Here is a 15,347-nt window from a genome sequence, read left to right on the forward strand (position 1 = left end):
AATTGGGTGTGTTTAATTAAGGAGACTGTGTAGACATAGCCTAGGTGTTCTAGCAAAAAAAAAAAAAAATTCACCCCCAAAAATGTTATATAATTTATTTCATGCTCAAACTACCACGTCTATATATCAGTGTTATTTTAGTATTATTTGTATACATTTATAATTTCTATTTCTAATTTCAATTGGTTTTATTTTTATAAATTTCTTTAAATATTACTATTTAGGTTTAATTTATTTTAATTTATTTCCAATTAGATTTTTTTTTCTAATAAGTGTTTCAACGTAAACTTATTTCAGTTCAGTGCCAGCGCAACATTTTTTATTTAAAGGTTTTTCATCTAATATTTTTTATTTTATTTAAGCTTTATTTACATTAAAAATCCTTTCAACAATAAAAATTCAGTTAATGTGCTAAAGCTGAATTTTGTCAGCATTTAGACATGCACTAATACATTACATTAATATTAACAAACACAGATAAAACTGATTTTAATCTCATTTGACATGTCAAATTAACCTTTTTAATTCCTTTATTCTTCATAGTGCTCAGTTTTTGCTTAGCTTATTTCATAATAAACTAAAAAAAAAGGTGCTTCACGATCACATAGAAGAACCTTTATGTCTAAATGGGTCCATAAAGAACCTTTAACATCTGAAGAACCTTTCTGTTTCACAAAAGGTTCTTTGTGGCGAAATAAGGTTCTTCAGATTATAAGGTAAGAAAGAGATGGTACTTTAAAGAACCTTTGACTGAATGTCCATATAAAAGCAGTAGATTATTTTCTAAATAATTTTTAATAAACATTTACATCCTTTTTTTTTTACGTTACTTAACAATATAAATAATAATCATATGGCAGTGTGTGCTTAACAGGTCATTAATTTAGTGGTTTTCAACCAAGGGGCTGGGGAGGGTGGGGGGCCTCAGCAAACTTCCAAGAGGCCTTAAGATCACTTAAAATAATTCATATTAAAAAAATTCCAAGTGTTATTTCTAGACCCAGAAAGACATGTAAAAAATTATGTACATGGACATTTTATAATTAATTTTAAATTGAATACATTTTACACCATGTTTTGTTGTGTATACAGTAAATTGTGAATAAAACATTTATTTTTTAAATCCATGTCCTTATGGGGGCTCTGTTGTGGACAATGGTGTCAAAATGGTTGAGAACACTGCATACGTTTTAAAGTTAGAATTGAGTTCATAGTTATAAATCCAACGAGAATGCAAGAAAATGATATGTTTTAAATATCTTCTCCGTAGACCCCCAGAGTACCATCACAGGGGCCCGTGAGGCCCACACAGACTCCGTGCGGTAAAATCATCTACGAAAATATAGGTTACTCACTCTATTGGATGTGTGTGGGGGAGAGAGCAGCACTCTGCACGGAACGAAACAATGTACCGACACCGTGCGTGCACGTGACCGCTCTGACAGGGAGAAGCACTGCGCACATCCTCACATTCATATCCTTCCGCCCTTCAACGCGAATGTCGCTTTATTACCATCGCGCTTGGGAACTCGCTTCGTTTCCTTTCTACACAGCGTTTTGTAGAGGTAAATATTTTTCTAATATTTTTTAAAAAAAAAACAACTGCTCGTATCGCTTTTTTAAACATTAAACGGCACGCGTCCGCGCACTATTTCTGCTCGTGGCGGCAAGATATGTTTTTTTTTCTCTCTGGTAAAGGTGCCGGATTTACGTTCTTTTTTCCTCCGTGGGAAGCCATGATGGCAGTTTGAGAGCGGAGCTGCGGAGCGACCTGAGGAGAGATGAGTCCCGCCGATAAACCGCACACCGTCACGCTTCTCCAAAGGCTACCGTCGCATATCTAACACAGTTCAGGTGGAGACGGTCATTTGTCATTTTTCACGGAACCAACTTGGCCATCCAGCCACGACGATGATCATTCGTTAGGAGGGTTTTGAGGGGGGTTTAGCAGCGGTGGCTAGCGGGCGATGCTAGTCGGGAAAGGCTCGCCTGTGGGTTTTCTTCTTCGCGCGGAGATGGAGAGGATTCGGTCCTCTCTCTGGACCTGATCACGGCGCGCGCGCCAGACACACAGACTTCTGCCACACTATTGTTGTTGTTATATCGGATGCGTTCCGGTTTGACCGGGCCGCGGGATCGGAGGACATTTTCAGCAGCTCGGAGGACTGAGCGTTCGGGACCGAGAGAGTCGGGCCTGCTGCGCCGGAACGGATAGAGGCCCGTCTGCGAGAAGCTGTAATCCGGCCCGCTGCGCCGGACCGACCGGGCCACACACACACACACACACTCAAGGTTGAGAGAGACGCAGAGCCATTCCGAGCTAACACACAGAACTGAAGTGTTTTGAACTGCTGTCATGGCAATGACTGCTAAAATTAAAGAAATAGTCAGTCGGAACAAGAGGCGATATCAAGAGGATGGGTTCGATTTGGACTTAACTTGTATCCTTACTCCTATTTACTGTCTGAGCTACTTTCTAATCTATTTGAGATATGTCTTGTGTTCTATACCGATATATATATATATATATGTGTGTGTGTGTGTGTGTGTGTGTGTCAGATCAGGTAAACGACAGGGCTTTGTGAGAATGATGTATGCTTTCCCAACATGGCTTCCTTTTTTAATGTCTTTGTATATGTTAGGTAAAACCTTTTTAAAATGCTTAGTCATGACGCTCTTACGGTCTTAATAATGAAATATATTTTTTAACCTCTGTTGTAGGATACTGACATCTGGTTTGACAGCTACATGGCTGTAATGGCAGATAGTCGCTTTCCAGACTTCCAATTTTACATAAAGTGATGCCCTGTCAATTTGTTGAACATAAGTGTGCTCGACAGCTTCTATATAAGCTTAGCACAACAATGAGATTGAACAAATCGGTTTGTATTGACAAATCCGTGATATCTTCTACTAGCTAATGACGGTACTATTGATCATGTACATGCATGAGAGAGGTCTATTCGGTGAACTTAATGGACAATGCAGTGTGGAGTGTGTTCGAACCTGGCTATTTTTAGAAATCTTTGAATCAATTGATTTCCTAACATGCATTTGAAGAGCAGTTGAGTTGTCCAGGATGCCCTGTGACTCCACAGAAGCTCCAAGAAAATATCTAGCATCTTTAGCCTATTTAAAAGGTAATTAACCAGTCATGTGTTCAGGTCAGCATGTAACCTGCTTTGTCATCAAGTCCAAATGCTGAGGCCAAGTGATAAATTATTGTAATGACTCTGATGTCCAAAAGATAAAAACATTTTATTTATTATATCTATAATAGTGGTTGACCTATATCAACGCACTCATGAACTCCCAAATCGTTTCAGTTTTAATGAATTTTAATCACAATTGCCAAAGCTGTCAGTTGAATTAGAATCGGACATGTCGGCTGATTAAACGGCTTGGCCCAGAAATTGATTTATTATTAATCCATAAAACAAAAGGAATGTTTAAATCTTCCTTTGCATGTACATGCAAAGAAAAACAGAAGTTTGGTGGAAATTCCCTTTTGATTGTGAACTCATCATGACTGTTGAAGGAATTCTAGATCTTCATTTACTCTCAGCATTTAGACCTCTTCCTCATTTTCATCTGGCCTTTCGTTTTTAACAATCTGGCTCTTGTTTGCAAACACCATTAGTGCAGGGGGATGTAGGTAAGGTGTGAGGTCTTTCTAACCTTCACGATTTGAAGAATGATGCAGATGTGATTGTTCTTGTGCAGTATTTGCACCAGCAAGCGGTTTGACATCACTGCTGCTTTAAGCCTTGTAGATTTGAGGAAGTGCGGCAGGTCAGGTGTTTGACAGTAAATGGCCTGCTGTTTTTCTTAGACAGGCATGTTTAAATGGGATGAGTTGACAAGTGTAAGAGTAATCTATCCTGCTGGTCATTGGTAAGCTCTGTGATGGTCATGGTTGTCCACCATTGCTTTTTCCCCGGCTGCAGTAAATCTCACCTCTGGTTTTGCAAAGCTGCACCACTTGCGTACTGAGCATGCTGGGAAAGGTCCAATGTCATACAGGCTGTCAGAGCTGCAGATTTTTAACGTATCACTCTCTTCATCAGAAACATTTATTTAAATGACTGCGTTCTCTGTTGCTTATGCTACATTTGTCACAGCTTTACTTTCGCCTTGATTTCTGAGATTTTTTTTTTTTAGTTTATGTGTGTGTGGTTTAAGTGTCATTTTAGTATACTGTCATGCAGCTATGTTCAGAAGGGTGGAGGGTGTTTTAGCATTCTGGGTGGAAATGGTTTACATGTTAAAACCACTGGCCCTATCAGTGTGACTGTGTGTACATTGCTCGGCTGACATTGAGCTATTTCTTAGCAGCTGATGAAAGAGACGGATGCAGTGCAGATGCCTTGTTCTGTTGTCGGTGTTGCACGTTACTTATATGTGAAGAATGTGCCTTGATTGACTGGGAATACGATTATTGAATTTGTTGTCAGAAGAGTTTTGAAAATCCTTGTTAATACTTTGTTCGCCGTTGTCTTATTTTGAGGTGCCATTGACTTGACATTTTCCTTTCCATTTACAATCCACTCACATTCTACACATACAGTACAATTCACCCTCCTTTTCCTTTCTTTTTTCTTGTAGTTTGTTGAGGGTATGTTAGTTTTGAACACCAGCTATTTTAATGCTTTAGATTTCTTTAACGGTAGTTATGATGTATGAGTCGCTAACCTTTTTAAAGGAATTGGGCTAAAAATAAGCGTGACTCATCTAATTAAAAAGCTTCTGGCTTTCTATTCTGACAGTGTACCACAGGAAACGAACAGAACTCCCTCTTTCTCCACCGTGTTGTGTTCGAGGTGTGAACCTCCCTTCTGCACTCATCATGGTAGCGAGAGCGTACAGTAGAAATGCCTGCATATGCACAGCGAGCAAGGAAGTGAGAAGCGAAAAAATGGACACGAATGAGGCTCTGTAAGGAGACTGCATTGTCTTGCCTTGTCAAAAAGCTGCATGATTAAGTGTGAGCTGCATTTGAGCGCAGTGGCGGCCTGGTGACCTTTGACCTGTTTGGTGTAGGTAAGGATTGTAAGGCAGTTTGACCTTGTTTGCGCACTGTAGGTAGAAAGTGCAGACGCTCCTGTGCCTACTGTCTGACGCTTTACTAAAAGGTCAGTGCGTAATGATGATGACGAGATTGTGACATTTATATTTTACAGACAGCTGAGCTTCTGTATCACAAGCTTTGCCCTTGTTGATTTTGAAGTCTTGGTTAAGTTACAAGCTATCTAAACTACTGACTGCATTATTACAGAATTATTCTTCCTTCCCTGTAATGACATATTCTGGGAATCTCTGTCCAAATATCCAACATTGTTGCTTGTTTATGTTTCTGTGTGTTTGTCTTTTTTCTTGTCACTTTTGGGTGAACTACTCTTTGTGAGTATAAGTTTAATTTGTAAGACTTGTAAAGTGTTGTACAGTCACCTTATTTTCCTTAACAAGCATGTCAGACATATACCCCAACATAATTGCCATGGGCTTCCCTGCCGAAAGGTTGGAGGGAGTCTACAGAAACAACATCGATGATGTGGTGCGGTAAGTTCAGTTGGAAAAATGTCCCATCTCTTTTAGTTCCTCTCACTGTACATTTGACAAAAGTGTTTTCACAAGTTAGAATTAATCACAGTATCCAAAAGAAAATACTGTCATTTCAGTCTTTCTCATGTGTTGTTGTTTTCTTTCCAGATTCTTAGATTCAAAGCATAAAAATCATTATAAAATTTATAATCTGTAAGTATTTGTTTTTTTTGAGTACTCACACAATATAAGTGATTATTGTAAGAGTATTGGGTGTTCAGAGCTGTGCTTTTTCTTTCCAGATGTGCTGAAAGACACTACGATGCATCCAAATTCAATTGTAGGGGTGAGTACATCTAGTTTCATTTTACAGTATTACATTTTAATTTCTAAACTGGAGCTTTTAGGGTTTTAGTTTTTTTGTCTGCAAAGTAGTGATGACATGAGTCTCGCTTTAATTACACCTGAAATAAAGAAATTAGCTCTTTTCTTTTAGCTGATATGAAACCGTTCCATTTGACTTTTAAGCTGAAATACAAAAAGTTTTGTCTAGACTTGCAGTCTGGAGGAGTCAGTGCTAATTGTGGAAAGTCATAGCCAGGCTACAGATTTTAGGTGGTCCAAATCAACAACAAACCGCCTTGTGTATGATAAAGCACAGAATTTTTTGTAGATTCAGATATTTCTTAAGTTTTCAGTTGATAGCCCACATTATATATAACTGATCATATACAACTGATTTCAGTGTCTACTTCAGTTGTTCAATGAGATGTTTGGTATTGATGGGAAGTTAAGTAAAGTTTTTAGTGTTAATTACAAGCACTGACCGGCAATAACACTTGGTGTCAAGTCTTTCCTTACATGAAACCTTTAAAAATAAGTTCTGCTGTTTATGAAAAACACAGAAAGCAACTGGTTTGATGTCCGTTTTAGTTAGTGACCATTCAAAGTAGCAGATTTTTATTTTTTCAGATGCTGGTAGTGTGTCTTTCTCTTCCGACATGGTTTTGTGTGTCAGTAGTAGCTACGTGCAGCATCATTGTCTTTTTTATGTTTCATGACAGGTGGCAACTTGCGTTAGAGTCCACTTTTGCCACCTACTTTGTTTGAGCGTCAACCAGATTATTTACCATGTTATTATATGTGTAGTATTAACATCAATATTTCATGAGATCAGTACCGGTGTGATCTCGATCATAACGTTCTCATTCTCAGACCTATTCTGAAAGACTATTTATGTTATTCTAAAGATGATTTTAGTACAGAGTACCGAATCGTAACTTTTTTTTTTTTTGTCTTTAGTGGCTCAATATCCCTTCGAGGACCATAACCCGCCACAGTTGGAATTAATAAAGCCCTTCTGCGAGGATCTGGACCACTGGCTGTCCGAAGACGAGAACCATGTGGCAGCTATCCACTGCAAGGCAGGCAAAGGCCGCACAGGGGTCATGATATGCGCCTATCTGTTGCATCGCAGGAAGTTCTCCGAGGCCCAAGAGGCACTGGACTTTTATGGGGAAGTCAGGACCAGAGATAAAAAGGTACAGTTTGGTTCTGCATTCTATTTATAATTTTGCATTAAAGATGAGGTATCACAGCTAGATTGCATTGCCAAGTATTTCCATGTAAGTCACTGAGCCATTTTCATTTTTCTTTTTCAGGGGGTCACCATTCCCAGCCAGCGCAGGTATGTGTTTTACTACAGCTACCTGCTGAAGAACAGGCTGGATTATAAACCCGTTGCGCTCCTGTTCCATAAAATGGTTTTCCAGACTCTGCCCATGTTCAGTGGGGGCAACTGCAGTAAGTCTTAATGTCCTTTAACCTTGTCTTAAACATGACAATGTGTCGCAATTCAGCTTTTTGGAATGATGGTGTGTAAAGAAAGCATGTCTGTATATATGTTGTACATACGAAAGCCTGAAATGTTTTGAAAGTGAGTCATTTGATAAAAAGAACCTGAATATGCTGTCATGTGGGGATGTGGTCACACTCACAAGGAGCTGCCATGGTGCTTGTCATTTTAACCCTGTACCACATCTTTCGGCTATGTCCCTAACACTCTAACACTCATGGGTACGCTGTCTTTCTCTGTTCCTGTTTTCTTTTCTGTAAAAATTTCCCTTGAGGACTCTGTTCTGACATATCAGCTCCTGCAGCCCACAACACAGTCTCGTGTAAAGTGACATCACAGATCGCGCCCTCTGTCCTCCCATCCCCCCATTCGTACATAGAGTGCTAGTTCATGTTTTTGTTCACGTTCGTGGGACTGTACGCAACAGCCAGGCTGTACACCAACTTGAACTGCACCCTTCATCAATCCCATTTTTGGGAAGTTCATGTATCGAAATTGGAACTAAAAGTGCAGAGTCAGTCTCAGAACTCCCATGATTCAAAGGTAGACTCCAGAGTTCCAGACCCTGTGTGTGTGTGTGTGTGTGTGTGGCTGTCATGCTGGGGCCAGTGCGGTGCAGCTGGGCTCTTGGCCAGGCTGATGGTGGTGGTGTTTAACTTCCTTCTCTCTCTCTAAGGGGACAGTACTGTTAAAAACAGGAGTGAGGTGAATCCCCAGGGCTTCAAGAAAGGCAACTGGCACTGGGGTAAAACGGCATTACTTTACTACTACTACTGTTAAAGGAATCGTCTTCAAATGTTAGAGAGGTCCTGCCCTGTACTGCATTCGGTACAGTTCAGTACAGCTTTTCTCTCGTCTCTTTCAGGCAGGAGCCCAGAAACATGAAGTAGAAAGAAGTCTTAAATACTTGATCTGCTCTTAAACCCTCGGAGATGTTCTGCTTTCATTGAGATAAAAAAATAGCAGTTTAATAATTAAAATAATCCAATTGTAAATTAATCAAGTTACTCTGAATAAATATGCTGCGCATTTAAGTGGGCGGTATGACCTAAATTTCATGTTATGGTATGAATTACATGTTTAAAGTATCAAAAATGCTATTTTACGGTTAAATTATTGTTACTAATTATTTCATTTTTTTAAATGTTATATGTGCTATATATTATTGATACATGTACAATATATATTTTGTACTATTGGATAGTTTAACTAGTTAAATGTTTGTGGTTGCTAAAACGTGCTTTTAAAAGTAGACACTCACCAAGGATGCATTTATTTGATCAACAATACAGTAAAAACAGAAATATTATGAAATATTACAACTTTTCGGATAACTTTTTTTCTTTTTGGAAAAATTTTTGAATTTTATTTTATTCTGTAGTAATGGTTGCTGAAAACTCAGCTTCCCCATTACAGGAATAAAATAAAATTAAAAAAATGCTTATCTTATGTTAAAAACAATTGTTCTGCTTAATATTTTTGTGGAAACTAAGATAAAAAATATTTTTTCTTTAATGAATAGTTCAAATAAAATATTCATTGGATATATAATTTTTATTTTTTTTTACTTTGAAAGTCTTAATACTTAATAATTGCATGCTTTCTCTTTTTTTTTTTTTTTTTCTATAAATATATGGGAAAATCTATGGGTTGACGACGTACTGTCATAGTGTTCTTGTTTAAAAGAAGAACCTCCCGGTGTTACATGCTGACTGTGCTGGGTGCATGCAGGGGTTGGGCGGCTGGGTGCTTGTTCTTTGATGCATCTCTTCCTTTGCATCAGGCCCGTTCCTGATCACTGACATTGCCTTGACTGATGATGTCAGAGCCGGGAGTGGAGTTATTTCACTCCCTGTGGGCTCCTTGATAATTAACACCTTACTTTATTTCCTCTTTGCTCAATACAATGCTTTGGCTTACCTTTTCTTTTCTTTTTCTCCTTTTAAATTTATTCCCACCGTTCTCTTCTTCCTCCCTGTCTGTCTCCCTCCCTCCCTTTCTCACTCTCTCCATCTCTCTTCCATCAAACAGACCCTCAGTTCGTTGTGTATCAGTTGAAGGTAAAGATCCACACGTCAAACCCAGCCCACACACGGAGGGAAGAGAAGCACATGATCTTTGAGTTCCCTCAGCCTCTTCCGGTCTGTGGCGACATCAAAGTGGAATTCTTCCACAAACAGAGCAAGATGATGAAGAAGGTAGGTTATCATGTGAACTTTGACCTACAGGATCTTGACCCCGTTGTCAAGACTGCAGGGAGGTGTTGCCTTTTGTTAGTTTTTCTATTGTTTTACATCTTTGCTTTAGCATCTACTACGTCTTTTGGCGTGTGTTCTGAATATGTTTGCTTACTCGTTTAAATTTTTTCCTCTCCCAAAAGAGCATGCCTGTCCTGTGTGTGTTTGTTTTTTGGCTTTATATAAATGTGTTTATAAGTGCAGTTGTTGGAATGTGTATTTGTGTTTGTAAACACTTGCCATTTATGGCCACCCGATGCCCAAATGTAAACTTAATGTGCGTTCGCAGGATAAAATGTTCCATTTCTGGATAAACACGTTCTTCATCCCGGGTCCCGAGGAATCTGGGGAGAAAGTAGAGAATGGGTTGGTGGTCAACGATGTGGATAGCCTCTCCTCTCAGAGCTCTCTGGCCGAGAGGGAGAGAGAGAAGGAGAGAGGGATCGCAGCGGGAGGACTTGAAAGAGAAAAGGGAGCAGAATGGGGAGGAGAGCGAGCAGGAGTAGCGGAGGGAGATAAAGACTACTTGATTCTGACCTTAACGAAGAACGACTTGGATAAGGCCAATAAGGACAAAGCTAACCGATACTTCTCACCCAACTTCAAGGTGAGGGCACACCATTCAACACTGAAGCTTGAGGACTCTATAAAGCAAACATACTCCAGGTTCAATGTTATTATTATTTCTACATTTGCATAATTTCAAACATATTTGGTGGCTACAGGTTAAACAAATCTAATAATGTGAAACCAAGTCTCCGAAAGTGAAATGACAACAGGTTTTGAATGAAAGACATATTAAAATGTTGACAAACTCAAAGTTGTTCCTTTAGATTTCTGCCAAAATAAGGGTTCAGAGATTTTAACGGCTTGAGGTTTGTGTGGAAGTGAATACATTACGATGGAAATGTATTACTATTGTATTGTACTTTTTGAATATTCTATATATTTATGAATAAGTTAATAACTGGTTTTACTGGCAGGAACACATGATTTAATTTAGAGACGATTGCTTGAATATTGCAGCAATATTGAGACCTCAGCAGTATGGGGTTTTGGAATATTAAAATCACGTTTCAAATCCCAATGTTTGTCAATGTAATTGAATATGTTTTTGATTTAAATCGTGCTGCTTCAGTACATTTGACTGATGTCAAAGTCATTACTTAAAGTCATTACTTTATCACAGGATTTTTCTCTAAATGACTGGACTGTTTTATATTTATATGTATGTATGTATGTATGTATGTATGTATGTATGTATGTATGTATTAGGGGTGTAACGATACGCGTATTCGTATTGAACTGTTCGGTACGACGCTTTCGGTTCGGTACGCGGTACGCATTATGTATACCGAACGGTTCGTTGGACTAATTCATTATATTAAAAAAAAAAAAAAAAAAAAAAGAGAAATATAATGATATGCGTTCAACAAGGTAGCCCAATAACCCAAACGACGTAACAGGCAACGCCCCTGACACTCCCGAAGAAGAAAAAAACACCAACTTATATGTTTATGTTAGGCTACTCAGCAGGCGCTCGCTCACTCAGTACGCGCTGAAGGCTCGTTGCAAAATGGCCAATGCGTTTAACAGACTAGAAAAAGAAGATCCTCCAGTAACCAACAGGTCTGGTGTTTGGGTGCACTTTGGATTCCCTTTAAGCTATAATGGTGATGGCAAGAGAGTGGTGGATAAAAAAACAACGGTATGTCGCATCTGCAACATGACAGGGTACACCAGCGGGAATACAAAAAAAAAAAAAAAACACCAGCGGGAATACTTGAAACATGTCAACTCATTTACGCCGACATCACCTTATTGTGTCAGTATCTGGGAAAAGACGAAAAAAAGGAGAAACATGCACGCAACAAACTATCCCTGCAGCATTTAGACACCGGTATTATAGCTTACAGGGAATCCAAAGTGCACCCAAACACCAGACCTGTTGGTTATTTTAGGATCTTATATTTCTGGTCTGTTAAAGGCATTCGACATTTTGCAACGAGCCTTCAGCGCGTGCTGAGTGAGCGAGCGCCTTAGGGGCCGTTCACATATCGCGCCTAAAAACGCATGGAAAACGCTAAGCGCGTCTTTCTCCTCCTTTCCAAAGCGCTCGGGCAGAAGCGCTCATGAGGCGTCTGTCTTTGCTAAGCAACAATGACGTGCTCTCTCCATGAGACGCGGAAATTTCAGCGAATGATAAATGGATTTGCAAGCTCTAAAAATCGCTTGCAGTAGCTCTGCTACTAAATTTATTTCAAAATTGCAATACATATACAACTGTGAACAGCTGTTCCTTCATCTTGGCTGAGTTTTCAACGTTGCTACGGGAAAGGATGAAGCTGATTGGTTGGTTCTTGTCACATGACCCGCGGTGCGCTTGCAGCATTCTGAAAAGTTGAGATGTTTTTACATTTTGCTGTATCTAAAACGTACCGAACCGAACCGAACCGTGACATCAGTGTATCGTATCGAACCGAACCGTGAATTTTGTGAACCGTTACACCCCTAGTATGTATATATACTAACACACACACTACTAAGGTTTGATGGTGTCAAAGGTTTGGGGTCAATAACACTTTATAGAAAAATTATATTTTAGTAGCAAGGCTGTATTAAATTGATAAAGTAACAGTTAAGACTATTTTTATTTTTACTTTCTATCCAAGGATCCTGAAAATATGTAATTATGGTTCTGTCTTGTAAAATATTAAGCAGCACAACTGTTTCCAACACTGATTATAAATAATCGGCATATTCTAATGATTTCTGATTATGCTTCACAGCAATATATTATAAAGCATTCTGCATTTTTGATCTGCCTTGAAGAGCAGAAGAAACTTCTTAAAAAAAAAAACATAAATCTTACTGAACAGCAGTGTGTTAAAAAAAAAAAAAAATGCTGACTCATGTATTTAAGAATCTGTTTAATTTTGTGCTCTGCAAAGCACTCATATTTATGCTACCCTCTTTCTTTTGTCTCCGTCAGGTGAAGCTGTACTTCACCAAGACCGTGGAGGAGCCCTCAAACTCAGAAGCGAGCACTTCAACTTCTGTCACTCCGGATGTGAGTGATAATGAACCTGATCACTACCGCTATTCAGACACCACTGATTCCGACCCAGAAAACGAACCTTTTGATGAGGAACAGCACGCACAGATTACAAAAGTCTGAACACTTTTTGGCATCTAAACACACACACACATACACAAACAAATACATGCCGGACAAAAACAAGAAAAACCAACCAACACCAGTGAAATAAAAAAAAGGAGTAAACTTGAAAATAAACTGAAGAGAAAAGGACCCTTCCTCCCCTCCCCCTCCAACAGCTCGAGGACAGTCCTGTCGATCGCCATTGATCACGAACGAAGAAAATATCCTGACCAATATGTTATTTTACTTCATTTTGATGGCTGAATTTCATGTGTGGATAACAACACCATTGCCTGAGGTGGGAGGGAGGGTCCTGTAGCTATTCTGTGTATATAAAATCCCTTTTTTGTGTCAAAGACGTTAAAAACCTAGGCAATCAGGCGAGGAGAGGAGAGGGGAGGGGAGGAGAGGTAGAGCAGACCACACATCTCTCCTTCTCCCCGTCTTGACCCAGGCCAGTGCTGCAATCACCCTCTCCCCCTCTCCCTCGCTCTTCCCTTCCTTACTGTGAATGCTTCTCGTGCTGTCCGCAGGCGCTAAGACCTTTGACCCCTTCCTGCGCGGTGTGTGCTGGTGTTGCGTAGTCTTTCAGGCTGTTGTACAAAGGCTACGGTGTGCCAGCGTCCCTTTTCCTAGCCTCACAAGCTCCCCCGCCCCCACCCCACTGTGTATAACGATAAATTATGCAGAAAAACACGACATCCCATGTAATTGTCGTTGTTTTTTTTTGTTTTTTTATCCTAAGATAATAAAAAAATATAATACATGAAAGCGCAGGGAACCAGTGTTTGCAATAATGTTAACACTCAACATTTAAAGGACAAATTGGTGTGCATGATGTCATTGGAGTCAGTGTCCATGTTTAATAAATGCTATATGTGTTTTTATTAAAACAGAAGTGTCAGAACTCTCTTAAACGGTCGTCTGAGATCAGTTCACAAAGGTAAATCGGTAAATCAAGACATCAAGCTGTGATTGTTTGTATTGCACTATATATATATATATATATATATATATATATATATATATATATATATATATATATATATATATATATATATATATGCACACACACACACACTCAAACACACATACGTACATGGAGTATAGACACCATATTGGCTGATATTTATTGATCTTAGTTTATCAGTGTTATATTTCGTTTTAATGCTGATTTCCTTTATTTTACACTGTTAGCTGAGCCTTTAACAAGTTGAGCCTTAAAACGTTAACAGTACTTAGATGTTCATTTTATTTACTGAAGATAACATTTGTTTTCATATTGTCCATTATAATGTTATTTCTGTGTCCGTATTTAAAATATATATTTTTTTTTTCAGTGATTAAAGTACACTATAATTAGGGGGTTGGTAAGACGTTTTTTAATGTTTTTGAAATTTACACTCACCAAGTCTGCATTTATTTGATCAAAAATACAGTAAAACATAAATAATGTTTAATATTACTGATTAAAATAACTATTTTCTATGTTAATATATTTTTATGTAGTAGTTTGGTCCTGTTAGGGCGAAGCTACATTTTCTGCAGCCATTATTCCAGTCTTCCGTGTCATCTCATGATCCTTCAGAAAACATTTTTATTATCAGGTTGAAAACCGTTGTGTTGCTTAATATCATGTTTTTTGTTTGTTTTTTGATGAACAAGGTTCAAAAGAACAGCATTTATTTGAAATGTAATTTTGTAGCAATGTAGAAGTATTTACTTTTACTTTTGATCAATTTTATGCATCCTTGTCGAATAAAAGTATTAATTTCTTAAAATGAAAAATAAAAACTTACTGACCCCAAATATTTGAACTATATAAAACATAGATTTTAAATATTGGTTATTTGTTAGTTAATATGAAATATTTTTGCTTTTAAGGGATTGGACAGAATTTTAAACAGTGATCATTTTCCCTCTTTCTCCTTAAATATTTATTTGTCATTTTATGAGTCATAAATCGAAGCTTCCTTTTCAAACAAGGTCATTGCTGGATGCCCGCTCTCTTCTGGCTTCGTGTTTGTGCTGTTAAACGTTCTTGAGTTGGGAATGTAGAATGCATTTCATATTATACATGTATGAAATGAGGGACTTCTGTCAGATTTCCAGGTTGATGAGGATATATTTAGATTGACATAAATGATGCAAATCCCTCTGATGGTTTTAGGCACAACACTTTAGTATCAGAAGCAAATGTTGGTTCAGGCAGCTATTGATGGCTTAGTGCTTCATAGCAAGTAGTGAAAATTTAGTCTTCTAATTAAGATGCTAAAAGAAATCTTGACAGTTACTGTGGGAATCACTGGTCTATCCATATATTAGGCCAGTCCTGATGCTGTCTCTACATATCTGTAGGTTTCTGCTGTCATTAGATTAGAGCGCATAGACATGAAGGAAAATATTAATCTCATAACAAAGAGGAGAGGGCATAGATATATAATCCGTCCTTCTCCTCATCTCTTTGTCTTCTTCCCTATTGCGTTTGATTTGTCTCTCGGTCAGTTTTACCCTCCCCTTTGTCCGTTCATGGCATCCTGTCATATCTCTTCTG

The 15,347-nt window shown here is 38.5% G+C and overlaps 1 protein-coding gene across 2 annotated transcripts; it reads left to right on the plus strand.

Annotated features, from left to right (window-relative positions):
* The first annotated feature begins 1,704 nt into the window (after nucleotides 1-1,704).
* LOC127976246 (phosphatidylinositol 3,4,5-trisphosphate 3-phosphatase and dual-specificity protein phosphatase PTEN) lies at nucleotides 1,705-13,710 on the plus strand. Of its 2 annotated transcripts, XM_052580530.1 has the most exons (10): nucleotides 1,705-2,441; nucleotides 5,475-5,559; nucleotides 5,710-5,754; nucleotides 5,844-5,887; nucleotides 6,844-7,082; nucleotides 7,203-7,344; nucleotides 8,073-8,141; nucleotides 9,428-9,594; nucleotides 9,923-10,240; nucleotides 12,626-13,710. In XM_052580530.1, the coding sequence occupies exons 1-10, from the start codon at nucleotides 2,357-2,359 to the stop codon at nucleotides 12,809-12,811; spliced, it is 1,380 nt and encodes a 459-aa protein (XP_052436490.1). In that variant the 5' UTR covers nucleotides 1,705-2,356; the 3' UTR covers nucleotides 12,812-13,710. The 2 variants fall into 2 exon arrangements, with proteins under 2 accessions (XP_052436490.1, XP_052436491.1); XM_052580531.1 differs by lacking the exon at nucleotides 8,073-8,141 and having other exon boundaries at nucleotides 1,706-2,441.
* The last annotated feature ends 1,637 nt before the right edge of the window (nucleotides 13,711-15,347 follow it).

The sequence above is a fragment of the Carassius gibelio genome, chromosome B17 (genome assembly GCF_023724105.1).
Source record: "Carassius gibelio isolate Cgi1373 ecotype wild population from Czech Republic chromosome B17, carGib1.2-hapl.c, whole genome shotgun sequence".
NCBI lineage: Eukaryota > Metazoa > Chordata > Actinopteri > Cypriniformes > Cyprinidae > Carassius > Carassius gibelio.

What these genes read in the sequence shown, in the direction of transcription:
- LOC127976246 (XM_052580530.1), top strand. Translation starts at nt 2,357, where the DNA reads ATGGCAATGACTGCTAAAATTAAAGAAATAGTCAGTCGGAACAAGAGG. An exon ending in AACATCGATGATGTGGTGCG is followed by an intron (nt 5,560 to 5,709) that starts GTAAGTTCAGTT and finishes TTTTCTTTCCAG; the next exon opens with ATTCTTAGATTCAAAGCATA. An exon ending in ACTTCTCACCCAACTTCAAG is followed by an intron (nt 10,241 to 12,625) that starts GTGAGGGCACAC and finishes TGTCTCCGTCAG; the next exon opens with GTGAAGCTGTACTTCACCAA.